The sequence below is a fragment of the Schistocerca nitens genome, chromosome 5 (assembly GCF_023898315.1).
Source record: "Schistocerca nitens isolate TAMUIC-IGC-003100 chromosome 5, iqSchNite1.1, whole genome shotgun sequence".
Lineage (NCBI taxonomy): Eukaryota > Metazoa > Arthropoda > Insecta > Orthoptera > Acrididae > Schistocerca > Schistocerca nitens.
The window spans coordinates 133,284,298-133,305,640 of NC_064618.1; the positions used below are offsets into that span (position 1 = coordinate 133,284,298).

At 38.5% G+C, this 21,343-nt stretch overlaps 1 protein-coding gene across 2 annotated transcripts in view; it reads right to left on the reverse strand.

The window, feature by feature from the left end:
- The window catches only part of LOC126260043 (transmembrane protein 241-like), a 72,218-nt gene that overhangs the window by 12,140 nt on the left and 38,735 nt on the right, over positions 1-21,343 (reverse strand). For both annotated transcript variants that reach the window (XM_049957224.1, XM_049957225.1), the window contains one exon: positions 17,338-17,499. In XM_049957224.1, coding sequence (XP_049813181.1) covers positions 17,338-17,499 — 162 coding nt within the window. The remainder of the gene's footprint in view (positions 1-17,337; positions 17,500-21,343) is intronic.

Consider the following 21,343-nt stretch of genomic DNA (forward strand, 5'->3'; position numbering starts at 1 on the left):
AACAGTATTCCTCTTATTGGTAATAATGGAAAGAAGGTGCATGACATAAATGTTAGGCTAGTGTACGGCTTGCGTTGCATTGGCAAGGGCAGTGTGCAGGGACAATGCTATGTGGAATTATGAACTTGCCAAAATCACCAACCAAGTTTGGATTTTATAATGAATTGGTGGGATCTTCTGCTGAAGATATTGCTCAAGCAACAATGAAGAAAGCAGTTGAAGAAGCTGTGACAGATAATGGGAATTGTAGAGATTTAACTGTTGCTTTAGATGGATCATGGCAATGTGGAGGTCATAAATCTCTAAATAGAGTTGTGGCAGCTACCAGTGGAGACAGTTGCAAAGTAACTGATGTTGCTATTCTCTCAAAACATTGTAGATGTAAGGGCAACACCAAGGACGAACGTAGTGAAAATTGTGAAGCAAATTTTCACGGTATGAGTGGAGCAATGGAAGTAGAGGGAGTGAAAGCAGTTCTTTCCAGATCACAGGAATGGTATAATGTATGATACACTAACTATCTAGGAGATGGTGATTCTAAGGGATATAAAGCTGTAGAGGAACTCAAACCTTATGGCAATGAAATTCACATTAAAAAACAGGAGTGCACTTGACATGTGCAGAAGTGCATGGGGGCTCACTTGTGCCAACTTAAGTAGACATTAGGATCCCAGAAGCTTAGTGATGGTAAGACCCTTGGAGGAAGAGAAAGATTGACAGATGAAGCAATTGATAGATTGCAGAGGTATTATGGGTGTGCAATTAGGCAAAATACAAGAAGCATTGAGCATATGAGGAGAGCAGTATGGGCATTATTTTTTTATACTGCATCAACAAATGAGCACCCACAACATGCACTGTGCCCCACAAGTGATGACTCATGGTGTAAGTACCAATCAGGAAAGGAATATGCCCATGAAAACAGTTTGCCAAATGCTGTAATTAATGTAACTAAGCCCATATTCAGAAGTTTATCACAGCCAAGTTTATTAGAAAAGTGTTTACATGGGAAACACAAAATCCAAATGAAAGTGTAAATAATTTAATTTGAATTAGGATTCCCAAAAGACTGTACAGATAAAAATGTTGCATTTTGGAGTGTATGATGCAGTGACAACATACAATGAAGGAAACATTATCAAATGTGGTGTGCTGAAATGTTTAGGTTTCCAACCAGGACACAACACCATTTCCACAATGCAACTAATTGATGAAGAAAGACTAAGAGGTGCAGGAAGAAGAGACAAAAGCCTACAACATGCAGCAAAAGGGAAGAAAAGACCAGTGCAAATGAAACAACACTGAAAAAAGAAGAGGATGCTGATAATCCATCATATGGGGCAGGAATGTATTAAAAAACTTTGGAAGCCATTTCCCGTAACTTAAAAATTTCCATCTTTGAGGAACACTTTCTCAAAAACTGCTAACAGTATACCATTTAAATTTATACACGACATTGTTTTCTTCTTTTCCTTCATTTTTATAACAAATTGTAAAAAAATATTGCATAATTCAAGAGTTATAGAAGAAAAAGTGCAAAATTTTAGAGAAAAAATAAGCATCTGTTTAAAAAAATTGTAAAACAAAAACCAATACATATTTCTTAACATGGCATTATAACTTTGTAGAGAAATATTCACTGAACATGTACTCCAAATTTCAGAGCAATATGTTTAATTTGCTAAAATTAACATGGAGGAGATGGACCATTCCGGCTCCCTTTAATTATACCTCAGAGAGGATTAAGGGAAACAACCAGATTCAATCCCATAGTCCAATCCAGAGACACTCATTATGCATCTGTTAGCCATTGTCTTCATGAATCACTTCATGGAAAACAAATACAAATGGGCTGCTCGCCAATCTGTTCAGCACACAACAAAATAAGTACTGAATATCTGCACCTCCTTAGACTAAATGTATTATGTGCTGCCAATAAAGACTGACTGCGAAATGACAATATCAGCATGAGATTCCCGCTGACCTGCTGGCCTACAATCAGTATGTGAACTGCTCATATTGATTCAGACTTTTAAATTCAGAAACACTCAACTCTGGGCTCAGAAAGCTATCAGCCTAACTTTGCCAATATTTATAATTTTTCATTTGTCTCATGGTACTTTTTGGCCTTCCATGATAGTGTACTAGCGGTAGGGCTCTCAAAAACCTTTCTGCCATAGGCAAAATTAGTATTCTGGTTCACATAAGTGACTACATGGAGGAGTGGACTGAAGGAACTTGGGCAATGGCTTCAAACACATCCAGTTATTTCTATATCCATATTTTACTGCATGAGATAGGGCTAAACTGTGATGCTGATGGTAGCGATGGTGGTGGAGGTGATATATTTGTTTCACTCCATGACACCTTGGTCTTTAGCACTCTTACGATGAGATGTGTGATGTTAAAAGAAAACAGTATTTTAGACTTGAATTAAAAGGTACGTCAAATCTCTCTCTCTCTCTCTCTCTCTCTCACACACACACACACACACACACACACACACACTAAAATCCAACCACCGGTCAGTAAAACTTCCGACTAAAAGAGAAATGACACAATGACTGTAAAAAAATTATGTAGCAAAAATCATGACTTAAGAAAGGTGAGCCAGCCACTTGAGCACACAAGACCTGCAACCTAATACAAGGGCCAGTCACAAAATTTTAAAGCACGAACCTTACTCGTTTCATCATCTTCTGAAATACAAGGCAGGCCCTAACATAACATCAAAATATGAAATGAATTTCATTAAAATCACACATAGGGAAATACCACAGGTATTGAAATGGTTGGATCCTTTCACAGGAGCTAAAGTCATGCCTAAGGTGCCTATGTCCTACATAAAACTGAGTGAGTGAGATTTTTTTTTTCTTTTTGTGTGATTGGAAGGAGGAATGCCACAGGTAGGTAGCTGCTTTCACAGACCACATATTCTTGCACACTCTATAGTGTGAGCACACACAATCAAACACTGCGCAATACAAGTGCCTACAGAGGTCGCATCACAATGTGGTCAGACAGTGCAGCAAGGTTTGTGCCATGTGCACAACAGCCCCATATACGTTCGGTGTACTGGGCCTCACTTATGTTTAAGCAAAGTTGTTGTATGTCACCTAAAAGACTCTATATTAATGTGTTCTATAATTACGAGACTTTGGACTGCTATATACTTCATTCAGTGTTATTGTGGATCTCTTCATGTGGAAGAAGAACATTGGCGGTGAGTGCAGCATTCTACTCCACGTGTTTCATTTCTGTGGTTCGATATATCATGTTAATTGAAGAACTTCTTCCATCTCTTGATGAATAACAGCGAGCTCTCACTGTCCAGTGGCAGGCTATCTCCATGGCATGAAGCATTTTGGCAGCCTCAGTGACATCACATTCCACAGCTGTTGACACAACCCCCACTGTTTCTTCCGTATGATGATTCCGTGGAGACTGGGACACACATGAAAAATGCCTTTGGCAACATTTTCAGGCTTTTGGAGTCACCAATCACAACTTCTGTATGGCTTTATTTTTTCCAGTAGATTTCTCCTCGTGTTTATCACCTTTTGTATCAGCTAGCTCCTCTTCAGGAACCTGCCAGTCTCTCTTTTGATGAAATATGTCAGTTGCTCTATAATTACCATTGCAAATGTACTCGTGTTATTGCTGCTTGCATTGAGTTATACTACTATCAAATGTGACGGTAAGTCATACAGAGCTTGGGCAGCAGAACTCCATGGGCTTAGTGTAGTCATTCAAGAATTTCTGTGTGAATTCTAGAACCACTCAGCCTTCTACCGTCTCAGACACATGATATTCTGGATATGAGTGTGGGGTGGTAGAATCTTACCAACTGCACGTCTCATGTTTGTGTGTGCAGGTTAAAAATCAGTCACAGGAAGAAAGTAGACGTGACGGATGAACGGCATCGACAAGTACCTGTCGGGCAATCCATAGATGTTTTAGTGAGTGTGTAAGGAAGAACCATGGAGTTTATATGCAGCTCTGTGCTTATTGGGTCATTGACTATTGTTATTAAAACAAAGACAGTTGAAAAAGAACTCTTGAAAACTCTTGACGTAACCTTGCTATAGGCAAGACTTACTTTGTGGTTTATGTTAAGAAAAGTTATGGTATGAAAGCCAACTTTCTTTTGACTGTAACTCAATTTGTTTCTGACGTTTGACTGTTACCGGAAGTTATATACTTATGTTGAAAGTGAGGTTTTATTGTGTATGAAAGTCAAATACATCGTTAATTGATGAAAAGGAAAGTTTGTATGTCTACTTATTTCATAAGTAGAAAGAGTCTAACAATTCCTGTACCTAGCTTTATTCGACAGAGAAGAAGTCAAGAGGGTTCCCAGCAGCCGGCTATCCAGTAAAGAAGATTGGCTGCAAATTCCAAGTAAGTCACCTCGCAAATAACTGGAAAGTGGTTTCGAGGAATAAACTGAAATAACCCAGATTCGCACTCACACTTTAAGTCGGAAACTTTAGATTAGCTGTCACTGCCAGTTTGTTACTGAAGCCTACAAGGGCTCATAAGCTGATTCAGTGGTTCGTGATGCTCTAACATGCCTGGCTCCTCCTCAGCTAGCATCGGTTAGTTCGTGGTAGAAGATGATGAGTAGCAATGCAATCATGGCCTCCATGCCGCATGGGGCAGCACCATGCTAATCAGCAGCAGCAGTTGGCATCAAAACAGCAGACATGTGCTCATCTCCCATCACAACCTTATTGTTTTGTTTAATACGTACTATGTGTCAACCTGCTTCACCAGACATAAACCTGGATGTAAGCAGTGTTTTCCAAGTGATGGAAGCCTCAAACAAACTCTACACTGAAGTATGTGTGATAGACAATGTTAAATGTGCAAATGTACACAGATGTGACAGTAATGTTAAATTTTTAAATGTACATGGATCTTGGATTACTGGCATTGCCATCTGTATCTCATCAGTTGGTGAGTTACAACAAACAAATAATACCCATACTGGGACAGTTTTCAACTACCATAGTGTACAAAGCAGTTGTTCAGCCTTTCACCTAACACTACCAACTCTCAAAACTTACTTGGGTTAGATGTCTTTGAAATTTTTAGGTTCTCTATTTCTTATGAAGTGCATCTGGCATCAGATCAAGCTCTGTATCAAAAACTGAATGTGTTCTGCTGGGATTTTTCCTCCCTGTTCTTGGAAGATTTAGGATGCGCTACCAATTTTAAGGATCATAAAACAATGAAACTGATGGCATTCTCCCCCTCACCTCCTTTTCTTTTGTGCCTGCCCAGTCCCAGCAACTTTATGGGAGAAAGTCAAAGTGGAACTAGATCATCTTACATCTTTGAGTGTTGTCACACCTGTTCTATAGTGAATATTCTACTCTGTTGGTAAATGTCAAAAAACCTAAAGGCTACCTTCAGCTCTATGGTGGTTTTAAAGTGCCTATAAATTCACTGTCTGTTAGTGATACTTATCCCTTACCCCATCCGGAAGAACTCTTATCACAACTATCTGGGGGCCAGTACTTTTGCAAAACAGACTTGTGAGAAGCCTATTTACAACTGCCTCAGGATGACGATTCCAACCATGTCCTCGTAGTGAATACTCTCTTCGGGTTTTATCAATCCCAGCACCTGCCATTCAATGTGTTTAGCACCCCTGCCATTTCCCAATGATTTTTGTAACAAATCACGGCCTCTGTGCTGGGGTGCAGGTTTCTTAACAGGCAAACATTTGCAGAACCTACATGCCTCGTTCACAGGTCTACCGGCCTCTGATGTAACTTGGGCAAGCCACAATTTTTTCAGTCTTCTACAGTTTATCTCTGTTTTGAAGTCTCACGTGCTGGCATCAAGTATTTACAACAGCATGTCGATGCCATTACAGTCTTGATGCATCCTACCAATGTCAAAGAGTTGTAAGTCTTTCTCGGAAAGATTGTATAGTATCATAAATTTCTTCCTGGTGTAGCCACAAAGGCCCGGCAGCTTCATGATCTCTTACGTAAAGTTGTTCCATTTCACTGGTCATCCACCTGCCAGTGTGCTTTTACCCCATTAAGGTCGAAATTACACTCAGCATCTTGGCAGGTGGTTCCGAAAGCCCTATTGCATACACTTCTTTAACATTAAATCAGATGCAACAGAAAAAGAAGCCCTTGCTATTTCTATGTACTCCAAAAATTTCATGTTTTCCTATACAGTTGTAAGTTTCATTTGATTACTGCTCATAAACCTTCAGTTTCTCTTTTCAGTCATTCAGCATCTTTACCAGATAAAGTGGCCCATCATCTGCAATGCTGGGCTCTGTTGTCATGCTGTAAAGATGAGATTCATTTCTGACCCGTAGCACAACACACTAATGTGGATGCTCTTTCTAGTTTGCCAACTGACCCTGATCCAGCATTTGAACAGAAGGAACTGTTGTGTTTCCATTTAGACATCAAAGCCCAAAACACCATGCCTGGTTTTCCCATTACCAGTTCTCAGACTTTGGTGGCTGTTGCAGCTGATTACGCTCTCTACCACCACCTCACAGCTCTCAATGATATTACTGTTGGCTACTGAAGAGCCAGCACCCAGGTTTGTGATCTTATCTGCAGTGTGGCGGGATGTCATTCTCCATTTGGACCACTGGGGTGTTTCTCATACAAAATTGCTGGCCTGCTGCCACATTCTGGCCAGACATTGACAATGACATGTGCATTGTAACAGCCTGCCTGCAGTGCACCAGGGTCATTCCATATCAAATCACCCAATATAAAATAAATTTTACACCCACCTCCTGAGATTTTCATGAAATTTGGCTCAAATGGTTCTAATACCATCCTGACAACACCTGCAATTTTTTTTTTGCTGTATCTCTTACAGTTTTTTTTAATAAATTTTTAAAGTTTTTATGTTTTGCGTTTTCTGAACCTTCAGAAATGGTCAATTTAATTTGTATTCAAAACTTTAAATTTGCTTATCTTAAAAACTCTTTTAGATAACATCATGAATTTTTGCAGCAAGTTTATTTATTATACATATTTGAAGATAAAAATGATGCTATTAAAATATATTAATATTTTCTATGAAAAAAAATATATATGTATTTTTTTCTTTTTTCTTTTTTTTACGGATGTTTTGTTTTATAAGAATTGCAATATCTAGAGTCTCAGACCTGATAGAATGCTCAAATTTGTTTTAATTTACTCTTAAACATATAGGCTACTTGATAAAACAAAAATAATGATGGCTTTTTAACATGTTTATTAATTATAGTAGATTACATTAGAATTATGTACAAAGATACTTACGACACTTATGTATAACCCAACTGATTGCTTGAAACATTGAATTTTTTGAGTAATTTTGTATTTTTAATAAACATTAATGCTGATTCAAACTGTTTTTCCACTTCATCCAAGAGCTTTCAGTTCTTTTGATACAGTCTTTTTTGAAGTAATACATTCTCCCAGTGCCGCTTGATTGAGGTGCGTCTACTACACAGACTATGTGCTCCAAAGGCACTATGCAGGAATCTTCTCTTTCAGGCCAATAAAATGATGCAGCGGGTCCTGAAGGATGTAGAAATAGAATTTCTGTATCTTCTTCATCATTGAATATTGTTTTTACCAGTCCAAAGTACCAGTTACCATCATAATTTGCAGCCACATAGCTATTTATGGATGGTTCAACACGAACCCAATCAGAAGAAGAATGGAAAGAAAAGACTAAGGAGGGTTTTACACTATCTGTAGTCCTTCTAATTTCAAGGTTGTTTGTTGGAAGTGGTTTGAAGTTATGAAAACTTCTTGTTCCAGGAATGGTTCGGGTTGCTGAAAAACGTTTTTCTAGTTTTAACCGTAGCAAATCAGCTTCTTTTTTGTCATTATTTGTTCTTTGTCTGAAAGCTGTAGACTGGCTTTCCTTAAAATTCTTTTAATAGTTCCTCCTAGGCCATCACAAATTGACTTCCCATGACTTGTTGCAAAAAAAGAGTGTTGGGCCTTCAAATTAGTCTCTCAAGTGTTCAGTCAAATTTTTAAAACTGTTTCTATTTTTGTACTGCCCAGCACAACCATCTGTGAAGTAGTGAACTGAGTCAATGTCAGTATGATGTAATGACAGCGACTTTGTAATTTCTTTTTGTAGAAAGTTAACAAAACCAGTGTCATGTTCTTCGTCATCACTAATAAAACAGTGGTTGGAAACAAAAACATTGTTTTCCTCATTTCTTAGAAAAACTCCAGCTGGGTGTAGAGTACAACCACCTCTAATCCAGTGGTAACTTTGGATCTCATTTTGTATAACAAAGGAATAATTTTCACTGAAATCCATCACAATAATTGCTGTTTTGGGTGGTGGGTCTTCTTTCAATCTTTTAAAGGCTGCTGATTAGGATTTTGCTATAAACAAGTTCGGGGTGAGCTTTTCCAATGACCTAACCAATAAAGAAATGTAGCCTTCAACACTGATAGACTGTTTGATCATTTCTGCCCTGTCTGTGTTAACCCACTGACTGATTACAATTTCTTCTTCTAAATCATAATATTCACTTAGTTTTTCAGTTAAGCACTCAGTTAGTGCAGTATTTGCAGGACAGCTGTTGCAATGATGTAGCATGCAGTTTTGGTTTTCTGTGTTGCACACAAGCATCTTAATTAAGTCTTTATAAGATTCTTACATTTTCACAGCATCCAGTAATAATTTAACATTCTGGTGGATACTGCATACACATACAGTGTGTGTGCCTGCAGCACCAGCAAGGATACACCATTTAGGTCTCAAGAAACAAAATTTTGAAAATCCTACTTCTACCTCGGGATTCTCCTATTTGAAATAATAATAGAGTTCTCTCAAGTTACACAAAATGAGTCTTTTTTGCATGTACACATTTTCTTGAACACTTACTTTGTCTTTCGTTCCAGGTAGCACTCTGGAACTTTCATCCTTTTCATAAAAATCTGTTACAAGTCTTACTGTATTTTCAGAAAGAGTTTTACCTTTTTTTGGACCAGGAGTTTCCAAAATACCCTTTTCAGATTTTAGCTTTCTAGCTTGTCGCACCATGTACTCACTTACATTAAATTCTTTCATCACTTTATTTCGACTCCAAGAATCTGGAGCCAAGGTCAGAATCTGGATTTTTCTAGACCTCCCAACAGATGAAATCTTCTCTTTCATAAGAGAAATCATTACATAAAAATCCTTTGCTTTCTCAACCACAGTTTTATCTTCTTCGTCATCATCAGAACTTGGTGCATCATATTTAAATGCTTTTGAAACTGCCTTTTTTGCAGTCTTTTCAATACTGCTAACCTTCCTTTTAAAATAAGACCCTTCACTTTGTTCTAACAAGCCATGAAGCTTTATCGGTGTTAAACCTAAATAATCAAGAGCAATGTTTGTTTGTACGAGGGATTCATTTCTGGATTCCAATGATTCTAATTCAACCATGACTTCATCATCTGTTTCACTTTCATTGACTTCAACTCTTAATTTTTCCTCACAAAAGTTACGGCATGTTGAGCAAAGCTTTTGTCCGGGTTTTATGCTAATATTTTTTTTCAGTAATTGTTTAGAAAGATCCAAGCCTACACTTCTCAATGATTTTTTGATGGGCTTTTTGTGTTTTTTTAGTGTGTCTACACATGTTGTTTGATACTTTTCAAAAACATTTAAAAAGTAGTAGCTGTGGAGTGAACATATATTCTTAAATTCACACAGATTAATTCCAGATCGTAAGTGGATCAAATCTTTTTCTTCCTCACTCAATTCTGATACCGGTTGTAACTTTTTTGAAGGTGTGTAGGTTGTTTGGAAACAGTCAGATTTTTTAAATAACCCTACACTACAGGTTTGAATATCTGACATACTGATTTCACTTTTGGTCTGATTACTGTTCTGGTTACTTTTGTAGGATATTGGAAAAGAATCTATGTAAACTAAGTAACAGTACTTACTGAGAGTTCGAATAAACTTAATAAAATACTATCCAAGCACTATTTAACACTGTAATAATTTTTTACTTCAAAACACAGGAGTAACAAAACAAAATCCAAGTGTACATTGCTACTCCAAGAAGACAAAAACTTATTTTCGGTGTCTAAGTCACTTGGTATTTTTTGTTTTTAAAATATAATTAATATTATTTTAAAAATTAGATAACTATTAAACAGGTTAAAAAGCCAACATAATTTTTCTTTTATCTAATAGCCTATACAATTAAGAGTATTTTAAAACAAATTTGAGCTTTCTATCAGGTCTGAGACTCTAGATATTGCAGTTTTTGTAAAACTAAACATCCGTTAGCTAAAAAAAAAATAAACAACTTGTAAATTTTTTTTCATTTGGAAGATTTTAATATATCTTTATGGTAATTTTTTTTAACATTTAGATATAATACACAAACTTATTCCAAAATTTCATACTGATATCTTGAGTATTCTTTAATATACAAATTTTTTTAGTTGTGAGGACACGTTAAGTTACAATTTCCGACTGCTGAAACAACGCCAAATCTAAAAACTTTAAAAATTTATAAAAAAAGAACTATAATAGATAGAGCAAAAAAAATTTACAAGTGCTTTCAGGATGATAAAAGAAGTAATTGTACCAAGTTTCATCAAAATCTGACATGGTTGGTGTCAAGGCCTGGGTGACTTGACATGGAATGACCCACCACCCATCAAGATCTCTCTTTCCCTTTGGCCCGCCCCCCAGCACCGCTGAGAGTGTGGTCATGCTGATCTTGTGGGGCTGATCATTCACTCCTTTTGGTTTGAAGTAGCTGATGCTTCTTCAAAATTTCCTTGTGTGGTTTGTTGCCTGTCCACTTCCACAGTGGCTATGGTCACAGCCCTCTCAAACATTTTTTTTTTCTTTAGAAGAACTGCCACATACACGTGTGGCGAACAGCGGCCAAAGTTTGTGCCTCAAGATTTCGTAGATTTTTGTACAAAGAGTGCCAACAAGCATGTTATGGCCCTCCATTTCATTCCCAGTCCAATGGAGAGGTGAAATGACTGGTCCATATGTTTAAAACGCAGATGAAAAAAACACTCACTCTCTTCCCAAGGAAGCCTTCGATAGGTTCTTGAGTTCATATAGGTTCACTTCAGTTGGCGATCATAGCCTAGCGGAGCTTCTTCATGGCTGCCGGCTGCTTCATCTGCTCTGGCCAACACCCAGCCATCCACCAGCATCCGACTCACCGCAATTCTATATGGGCTTTGCAGTCGGGGTCCACGGATTTGGCTGGCGCCCTAAGTGGGTACCAGTAGTCACCCATCACCACTAAGGCTGCTGCCTCTGTGTCGTGCGCAACTCTGGTGGCTCAGTGTCATGACACTACAACCAGCAAAGTCCGTAGGCGACCGACCATGCACCACAGGGGCCTCTGCCCCCATGGCCACTTCCACCATCTGTGCCAGCCTCCACAGTGCAATACACACCTCCTCCAGCTCAGAAGCCATCTTTGCTCTGGGTGCTGCCACCACTGGGTGGAGCAATCAGTGCCAGGCCACCTCCACCTCTGCAGGCCCTATTGCTGCCACCATTTTCTCTGCTACCTCCATCACCGCATGCCTGTCCGGATGTTGACATGGGTACAGCATCACCATCACCAGTGCTTCCTTACTGTCTCTCAAGGGGAGTCGGCACCACACATATCTGTGCCCGTGCCATTTCAGACCAAATTCTCCTGTGACAGCACGACAGCCACTCCAGCAGTCCTCACTTACCGATGAAGACATGGACAGTTTTCCCCAAGGGGGAAGAAGTGTTGGACCTTAAGTGTGAGTGTGTGTAATCGAAAAGTGCATGATGCAAGTGCCTCCACAGCTGGCCTTTGTACTGTTCTCTACCTCATTTAGTGTTAGTGTGGATCTCTTCATACAGAATAAAACTTGGCTGGTGTTACTTCTGATATTGTGTCCATACAACAGTACAACATCCTTCATCTCCGGTGACTCTTCCACCCACTAGTAAAGTATTTTTGGGCTCAACAGCAAGCTCACAGCCTGCACAGAAGTGGCACACTTTTCAATTCCATCATTCCTAAAGGCTTTTATTCCCATGTGCCCTTGTAGCAAGTAGAATGCTATATCCTGTTCATGCTGTTGCAGCAAGACAAGAGTATGCTGTATATTCTTTATAATTTCTCAGTCGGCTCAACATAACTGGAGGGCAACACATTTTAAAATGTTAGGAGCTTTGAGGGATTCAGTACCCATGTCGTGATATGTGGCACTCATGTAAGCTACCGAATGAAAGTGGTGCCCAGAAACCTCACTGACTCTTTAAATTTGAAAAGGTATCTCTCAATTTAAGTTCCACCATTTAACACCCCCTTTACAAACATTAAGTGTATTGTGTTGGTCAGTTACAACTGGATGTTTGCCTAACTTTTGACATTTCAGTAGCAGTTATGCTTGCTCAGCAAATGACATCTCTCCTAGAAGGATTCCATCCTAGAGGCATTCCATTGACTTCAAATTTACGTAATCGATTCTAATGTTATATGCAGTAAAATGGGGATACTAGAGGGAGTACTAGAAGGAATACATTTTGAAACATGGATGTTTTCACTTTGTGGTACTGATTGTTTTGGGAGCTAGTCTGTTGAGCTCTCCTGTTTAGTATTAATGTCAACCAATGATCTACATCTATAATCTGCAAACCACTGTGAGGTGCATGGCAGAGGGTACATCCCATTGTTGTGGCGTAACAAGCTAGCTACGCCACACTGAGAAGGGAGCTGAAAGGCACGCGTACACACACGCCGACTGGCGTCAAGTCTGGAACAGGATTCGTAATGACTGCTATAAAGAAAATACGTAGCTTTGGAATATACTTAACTTTTAATCACTCCTTGTGGTACATCTCTCTGGACTATACAAATGAGACTCGTAAGATACATGCACTGTTACAATTGGCGCCTTGCTAAGTCGTAGCCATTAACTTAGCTGAAGGCTATTCTAACTGTCTCTCGGCAAATGAGAGAAAAGGCTTCGTCAGTGTAGTCGCTAGCAACGTCGTCGTACAACTGGCGTGAGTGCTAGTACGTCTCTCGAGACCTGCCGTGTGGTGGCGCTCGGTCTACGATCACACAGTGGCGACACGCGGGTCCGACATGTACTAATGGACCGCGGCCGATTTAAGCTACCAGTTATTAGGGTTTCTTCTGGTTCCATTCATGTATGGAGTGCGGGAGAAATGATTTTTTGAATGTCTCTCTGCATGCAGTAATTATTCTAAATTATCTTCACAATCCCTATGTGAGTGATACATAGCAGGTTGTTGTATAGGATACTATGTTTTCTCATTTTGTGAAGTGCACTTCACATTTCTGAACATTTAAAGCAAGTTGCCAGTCTCTGCACCACTTTGAAATCTTGTAAAGCTCTGCCTCAATATTTATGCAGTTTCTTTCAGATAGTACTTCCTTAGAGATAACTGCATAATCTGCAAAAAGCCTGATTTCACTATTAGTATTTTCTTCGAGGTTATTAATATACAACATGAGCAGTAAGAGCCCCAATAGACTTCCCTGGGGCACATCCGAAGTAATTGCTACATCTGCTGATGACTCTATATCCAAGATAACATGCTGTGTCCTCCCTGTCACAAAGTCCTCAATCCAGTCACAAATTTCATTTGATACCTCATATAATTGTACTTTTGACAATAAGCACAAGTGTTGCACTGAGTCATATGCTTTTTGGAAATCAAGAAACACAGCATCTACCTGGTTGCCTCAATCCTAAGCTTTCAGTATTTCATGTGAGAAAAGTGTGAGTTGGGTTTCGCATGATCAATGTTTTCGAAATCCATGTTGGTTCGTACTGAGGAGGTCATTCTGTTCAAGATACCTCACTATGTTTGGGCTCAGATCATGTTCTAAGATTCTACAACAAGATAATGTCAAGGATAATGGATAATAGTTTTGTGGGTCACTTCTACTACCCTTCTTGTGCCTTTTCCCCTAGAACTGGGCATGGTTTTTTGTTCGAGGGATCTACAATAGATTGTAGTTAGAAGAGGGGCTAATCAGCCGCAAATTCAATATAGAATCTGATAGGGATCTCATTGGGCCCTGGAGCTTTGTTCAGTTTTAACAATTTCAGCCGTTTCTCAATACCACTGACACTAATACTTATTTCATTCATCTTTTCAGTGGTATGAGGATTAAGTTGGGGCTATTCTCCAAGGTTTTTCTTTGTAAAGGAAAATTTGAAAATGGAGTTAAACATTTCAGCTTTTGCTTTGCTACCCTCAATTTTAGTTCCTGTTTCATTCACTAGGGACTGGACACTAACTTTGGTGCCACTAACAGCCTTTACATACAACCAGAATTTCTTTGAATTCTGTGAAAGATCACTTGACAATATGTTGTTACAATAGTCATTGAAGGCATCACGCAGTGCTCTCTTGACAGTCAAACATGTTTCATTCAGCTCCTCTCTATCTACAGCCTTGTGTTTTGTCTTACATCTCAGTAATCTCTGTTTCTTTAGAAGTTTCTTTACAGTGACTGTAAACCACGAAGGGTCCCTTCCATTATGAACTGTTGTACTGGGTACATATCTATCTAGCAACTAATCTTTTTAAATTCAGCCAGAGTTGCTCTATACTCTCCTGCCCTGATGGACTGGACATCTTTTGGCCGAGAAAGATGTGAGCCATTTTGATTCTATGAAATGTTAAGGAAATACTTGCACATCCAGACAGAGGCCTTCATGTAGATATGCCTTATCAAATTGGGGAGCAGTAGGTGGCTCAGAGGCTGCTAGCTAACACTTGCTTCGTCTCAAAATCCATTAACCCCATTGGCACATAGCACAGTCAGACTGAGGGTGCTTTTTTATCTTCATGATGTAAGCATGCCCCCTCTGACATACAACATTTCACCTCTACATTGCACGATGGTCATTGAAAGTTTATGGTTACCAAGTACTTACGTTATTCAGCAGTCCCCAGCTCAGAAACTAAGGGTTCGGCAAACCCAGAAGCCTAGCTCCCTGAGGTGATCACAGTTTGACACAACCTAGGAGATAAACATTGCTTTACAAAAGTCATGGAGACAGAGATCATTACATTCAAGTAAGGCTTTGTAAACTGTGTGGTTACTTGATACGCAAGTGGAGTTAAAAGAGAAATCAAGCAGCATCAAATGGGGTACAGTAGGTCACAGGTGGACAGCACGCAGCCTACAGGTCAGATGTGGCACACAACTGGTGTGTTTTTGAGGTGTAATTTTCTACTGAGGCTTTTCATTAAAGAGGTGTCATTAATATCGGTGCAATATATCGTACACACTGTCATGGACACTACAGTTCTGGAGTGCTGCTGTCGTATCATGCCTGCGAGCCTAACAAACGTGTAAACAATGTCCACTGGTCACCAAAGGTTAAGACTGAGTACAGTTATCAGAAGTGCAGGAAAAGACCAACTTTACAAGGACTAAATTGAACTAAAAATCTCATTTATCATGGAATACCAAGCAATGAAGAAGCTATATTCAATTTAACAGTCATATATTATTTCAGAATATTTCATGTGGAGATAGACTAGTGCTTTACAAATTGAAACTAGGTATAAAACTAGAAAGAAACTTACTGATTAGGGAGGAAATCTGAAATGTTGCACAATTATTTAACAATTCTACTTATGCAAAAAGCAAAAGTTCAGGTGTGTAGAGGCCAAAAGAAAATCTCAAATGAAACTAAGCCGCTATTAAATATAATGTGAATTTCAAGCAAACGATAAAAGGAACACGGCGGAATACTCTGAACTAAACAAAATTATTCACAAATATCTTTAAAAGTATGCCAAAAGAGACAATAAAAATTTTGCAGGGGAAAAAGATATCAGTCAAATCCTTTGCAACACGATTTGTCTAAAAGTAAGAAATGAAATAGATGAGAGAAACAATGATGCACCTAATTTGATGTACACTACTGTCAGTGCCCTTCATAGATGTGTCCAATGTTTCTCTAATATATTTTATTTCTTACAGATAGACAAATCATTCCGCAAAATAATTGACTTTTTTTTAATGTTTTGTTCAAAAAGCATGATCTTTGTGGCACCTCATTTGCTTTTCTGGTGTCTTCTGTTCTGGAAACATCCTAAATTTAATGCTTGATTTGTAGGAAGCCATTTTAAAAATCAAATATTGCACCAAAGTTTTTTTACTCAAAATTACTACGCTTAGAAGAGATGACATTTTTAAAACCCCATTTGCCTTCCTAGTGTCTTCTGTTATTGATGTGTCCTAAATTTCGTACTTGATTCAAAGGAAATCTTTCTAACAGTTAAGTACCACACCAATGTAGCTATTTATGTGTAAAATAGCTAGGCCACAAAGAGATTAACTTTCTGACACTTCATTTATATGGCTAGCAATAGCTGTTCATGAAATATTTCAGTTTTACCTCAAATCACTAATTAAGTTTTCCTTAATTACCCAGATTAGTTTCAAGCACTTTATTTTTTTTTCTTTTTTTTTCAAATTATAGATTTCACACTGTCAATTTGACACCCCATTTGTCCATTTCCCACTCTCAGATCAGCTATATAAATTTGGACAAAAATGTATGTGTTATTTTGCCTCAAATCACTAATTAATTTTTTATTAACTACACTAACTTCTTTCAAGCAAATAAACTCTATTTTGCAAAACTACACCTTACGCCAGCCAATCTGATACCTTCCCATTCTTCATTTCACTAAAACAATGTAGCAATGCAGGCAAAAATCCACTGCATAATTGATAGGGAGTTTTGTTTTCGCCCCGCTCAAACATTTTACCAATAATTGAAAACAATAAGACTACAGGGAAAACAAAACAGAAACTTACAATCATTGCTTACCTGTTCTTACCTGTTGGGGATAATAACAACAGAGTTAAATGTACAAGATTCCAATATTATCTTCAAGTTCTTAGTGTGCAAGAGGAGAACCAGATAGTTGAAAAAAATGTCATTCTGAATGTAATGATACACAAGATGTACAAAGCCATGGGTATGAAGGAAGGAAAAGTTCATGGGGATAATTGTGATTCAATAGACTTGTTTATAGCTCACGGAAAAATAAAACATAACAAACTTACAAAGATTTGGTTAATATCACCTGCCAATAAGGAAAAGTCTGAAAAAATTCAATCAGGCAAAGCAATAAGCTGGTTCTGGCCCCTATCCAGGCAAAGCAATAAGACGGTCTCACATTTAGTCAACATTAATGTCAAGTGGTCGTTATGTTTGTTGTTATGTTTGTTATCAGTTGTTGTTGTTACTGTTGCTACTGCTGCTGCTGATGATTTATTATTAGAACCTGTTCATCAGGTATACTCACAGGCAGACTCACGTCCAGCAAGATGACAGATGTAGCTGCCAATAAGCAAACCAACCCTGCAGTCAGCTGCAATGCTGTAGCCTTGATAGCTGATGACACATAGTCCAGCAGGAACACACAAACTCTTGGAAGGCTACCCACACTCACGAATACCGGAATAGGCTGTAATCACAAAATTTTCCTCAGAAAGTAATAGCCACTATAAGTTAGAGTATAATGACAATAACTACCATAAGTTAGAAAAGAGAGTGTTAACAAAATTTAATTTGCCTTGATACCTGCACTGTTGTTCCATTTGAATGAGTGCTTTACAATAGCAAAATAATTTATAGATCACTTTTGAAACTAATGTTGGCTCAGTACACCTGTATTTACTTAAACTGGAGAGAGCAATAGAATTTTAATATCAGTGTTTGATCCTGTGTGTATTCACATGATTTTCAGCACTGGTAGAATTTAATGAAAACTATGTAATATTTGTACCTGCATTCATACTTTAAAATTCATTACACAAAAGCACGTGGTAACAGCTCCTGGTACAGAACTAACATACAAAGGTCCTTAATGACATCTTGGTGACAATTAAAGAAACTAACCATAGTAGATCCCAATGTCTAATCCAAATGTTCAAGCAGCAATTAGTACCCCAAGGTAGCACCTTCATGGTTTACTTTACAAAGAAATAGTACGTATGGGCTACTCACGGCAGATGGCAATATCTCCAGCCTCTTAGACTTCAAAGCATGTCACACAAAGACAGTCTGTTGCACAACAACATCAGCACAAAATCGCACACAAACAAATTTTGAGCCCACACTCAGACTCTGAAGTATTCAGACTTGAGATGAGGCTGCTGGACACACGTGTTGCCAAACTCTTTGAACCATGGCAGGCTATAGTACAATGGATACTGTCATGTGCTGGTTCATATTCCTGTCTGTGTGGCAGAATATTGGGAATACCACTCAGGGAACTCACACAATACCTCTACACCATGGACCAAATTCTTTGCAGTCCTCACAAAACCTCACTATCCGAAATTAGTTTCCACATCTATATCTACATACATACTCTGTAAGCCACTGTATGATGTGTGATAGTGGGTACCCTGTACCACTACTAGTCATTCTGTTTCCTATTCCACTTGCACAGGTGGCAGGGGTAAAATACAGGGAGCGAAAGGCTATTTACAATTTGTACAGAAACCAGATGGCAGTTATAAGAGTCGAGGGACATGAAAGGGAAGCAGTGGTTGGGAAGGGAGTGAGACAGGGTTGTAGCCTCTCCCCAATGTTATTCAATCTGTATATTGAGCAAGCAGTAAAGGAAACAAAAGAAAAATTTGGAGTAGGTATTAAAATCCAGGGAGAAGAAATAAAAACTTTGAGGTTCACCGATGACATTGTAATTCTGTCAGCGACAGCAAAGGACTTGGAAGAGCAGTTGAACGGAATGGACAGTGTCTTGAAAGGAGGATATAAGATGAACATCAACAAAATCAAAACGATGATAATGGAATGTAGTCGAATTAAGTCGGGTGATGCTGAGCGAATTAGATTAAGAAATGAGACACTTATAGTAGTAAAGGAGTTTTGCTATTTGGGGAGCAAAATAACTGATGATGGTCGAAGTAGAGAGGATATAAATTGTAGACTGGCAATGGCAAGGAAAGCTTTTCTGAAGAAGAGAAATTTGTTAACATCGAGTACAGATTTAAGTTTCAGGAAGTCATTTCTGAAAGTATTTGTATGGAGTCTAGCCATGTATGGAAGTGAAACATGGACAATAAGTAGTTAGGACAAGAAGAGAGTAGAAGCTTTCGAAATGTGGTGCTACAGAAGAATGTTGAAGATTAGGTGGGTAGATCACGTAACTAATAAGGAGGTATTGAATAGAATTGGGGAGAAGAGAAGTTTGTGGCACAACTTGACTAGAAGAAGGGATCGGTTGGTAGGACATGTCCTGAGGCATCAAGGGATCACAAATTTAGCATTGGGGGGCAGCGTGGAGGGTAAAAATCGTAGAGGGAGACCAAGAGATGAATACACTAAGCAGATTCAGAAGGATGTAGGTTGCAGTAGGTACTGGGAGATGAAGGAGCTTGCACAGGATAAATTAGCATGGAGAGCTGCATCAAACCAGACTGAAGACCACAACAACAACAACAACAACAACAATTCCACTTGCAAAGTGAGCAAGAGAAAATTGACTTTCTATATGCCTCCCTACCAGCCCTAATTTCTCTAGTCTTGCCTTCATGGTCCTTATGCGAAATGTACAGTGACAGCAGTAGAATCGTTCTGTTGTCAGCTTCAAATGCTGTTTCTATAAATTTTCTCAATACTGTACCTCGAAAAGAACATCGCCCATCCATCAGGGATTCCCGTTTGAGTTCTCCAAAGATCTCCAGAGGACACTTGAGCAGTACTCAAGAATGGATCACACTAGGGTTGTGTATGTGGTCTCCTTTATAGAAGAACCGAACCTTCTTAAAATTCTCCCAAGAAACCTAAGTTGATCATTCCCGTTCCCCACTACAATCCTTACATGCTTATTCTTTTGCAACATTATGCATAGATATTTAATTAATTGTACTGTGTGAAGCAGCACACTACTAAGGCTTTTTCTGTAACGATAAGATGAATTCTATAAATATAACTGCTTCTACTGCAATTTACTGAGGAACAATAAACACCAGAAATTTGGGGATCAAATATGGGTTATTGGAGTTGGAAGAGGTGTTAAAAACATTAAATGGGACATGACAGGATTATTAGAAGTGTGCAGAAGGGGGAAATCTGAACTTTGTGAGGAACTAAAAGCAAACCAATGAACAGATTGTATAGGATGTGTCAATCCTAAACAGCTTTACAATTGCTAGTGATCAGACCCTTAACACAAAGAGTTAAAATAATACTAAAAGAAACAGACTCATCAGGCAAGAAATAACATATGCAGATTATGATACTTTACTTAAGAATAGGTAAGCATACCAGATTAAACTATGCAAAAAATTGAATATCTAAGAAAATTAAGGTTACACAAATGTAAATGAATGGGGCCATTTTATAATGAAAGTTCTTATGGGAACAGCATATGATGTGCCAACTATGAGAAAGGAAAAGCAAAAACACAATGTCTCAAATTGAGCAAGGCAGCTATTGAGGGGAAGTGGAGAATTTCAAACAAACAATGAAAATAACATGACAGATTATGTGTGAACTATGCAAAGCTTTTAGTTAAAGGCTCTGAGGCAGATCTACCTCAAACGATACATAAAATGTAGTTTTCAGTAATGTATTACAGAACTTAAATTATCAGGAACCATTCCAAATATTTTCCACGTGGATTCAAATAATGACAGTCAACTTTTTAGAACTGCTGGTATAGAGAGATGTTTTTCAAGCAGCTAGTAGACTTAAGGCTGCAATTACAAATGAAGGTTAGCTCCATGTAATAGATGTTGGAGAGGGGAGAAGGGGGGGGGGGATGCTTCTATGGGGTACTGCTCTTTATGGGCTTCCAGAAGGTTCAAAATCCGAGTCTAGGGCAATTGTTCAATTGTAAGGGAACAATTACTGATACCCTTACCAATCATCGATAACAGCCACCTACTACCAGTGGTTACTAGAATGTTGGTCCTCTAGAAGGTTCCAGACAGGGCAGTTTCACATCAACAGTTGGAGAGTACCCCATTGGACTGCATGCAGTTGGGAGATGTTAGAGAGGCATCAGTGGATTACAAGTAGCCAAAGGTGGTGGACTGGTGATGACTCGGAAGCAGAAAAGTTGTTAATCTTTCTGAACATAAATTACATGGTGAATCTTGTCACTGAGCCTAGACAGCCTGAGTGACGTCAGACTGTGTGGGACTCACTAAGGACCATATACATGTTTAAAAAGATAAATAAACTGTGTTAAAATTGAACGACTCTTTATTATGCTGGTACTGTCATTAAGCATAGATCCATAAAGACATAGGAAGTATTGTGTACGTTGGTTTAGG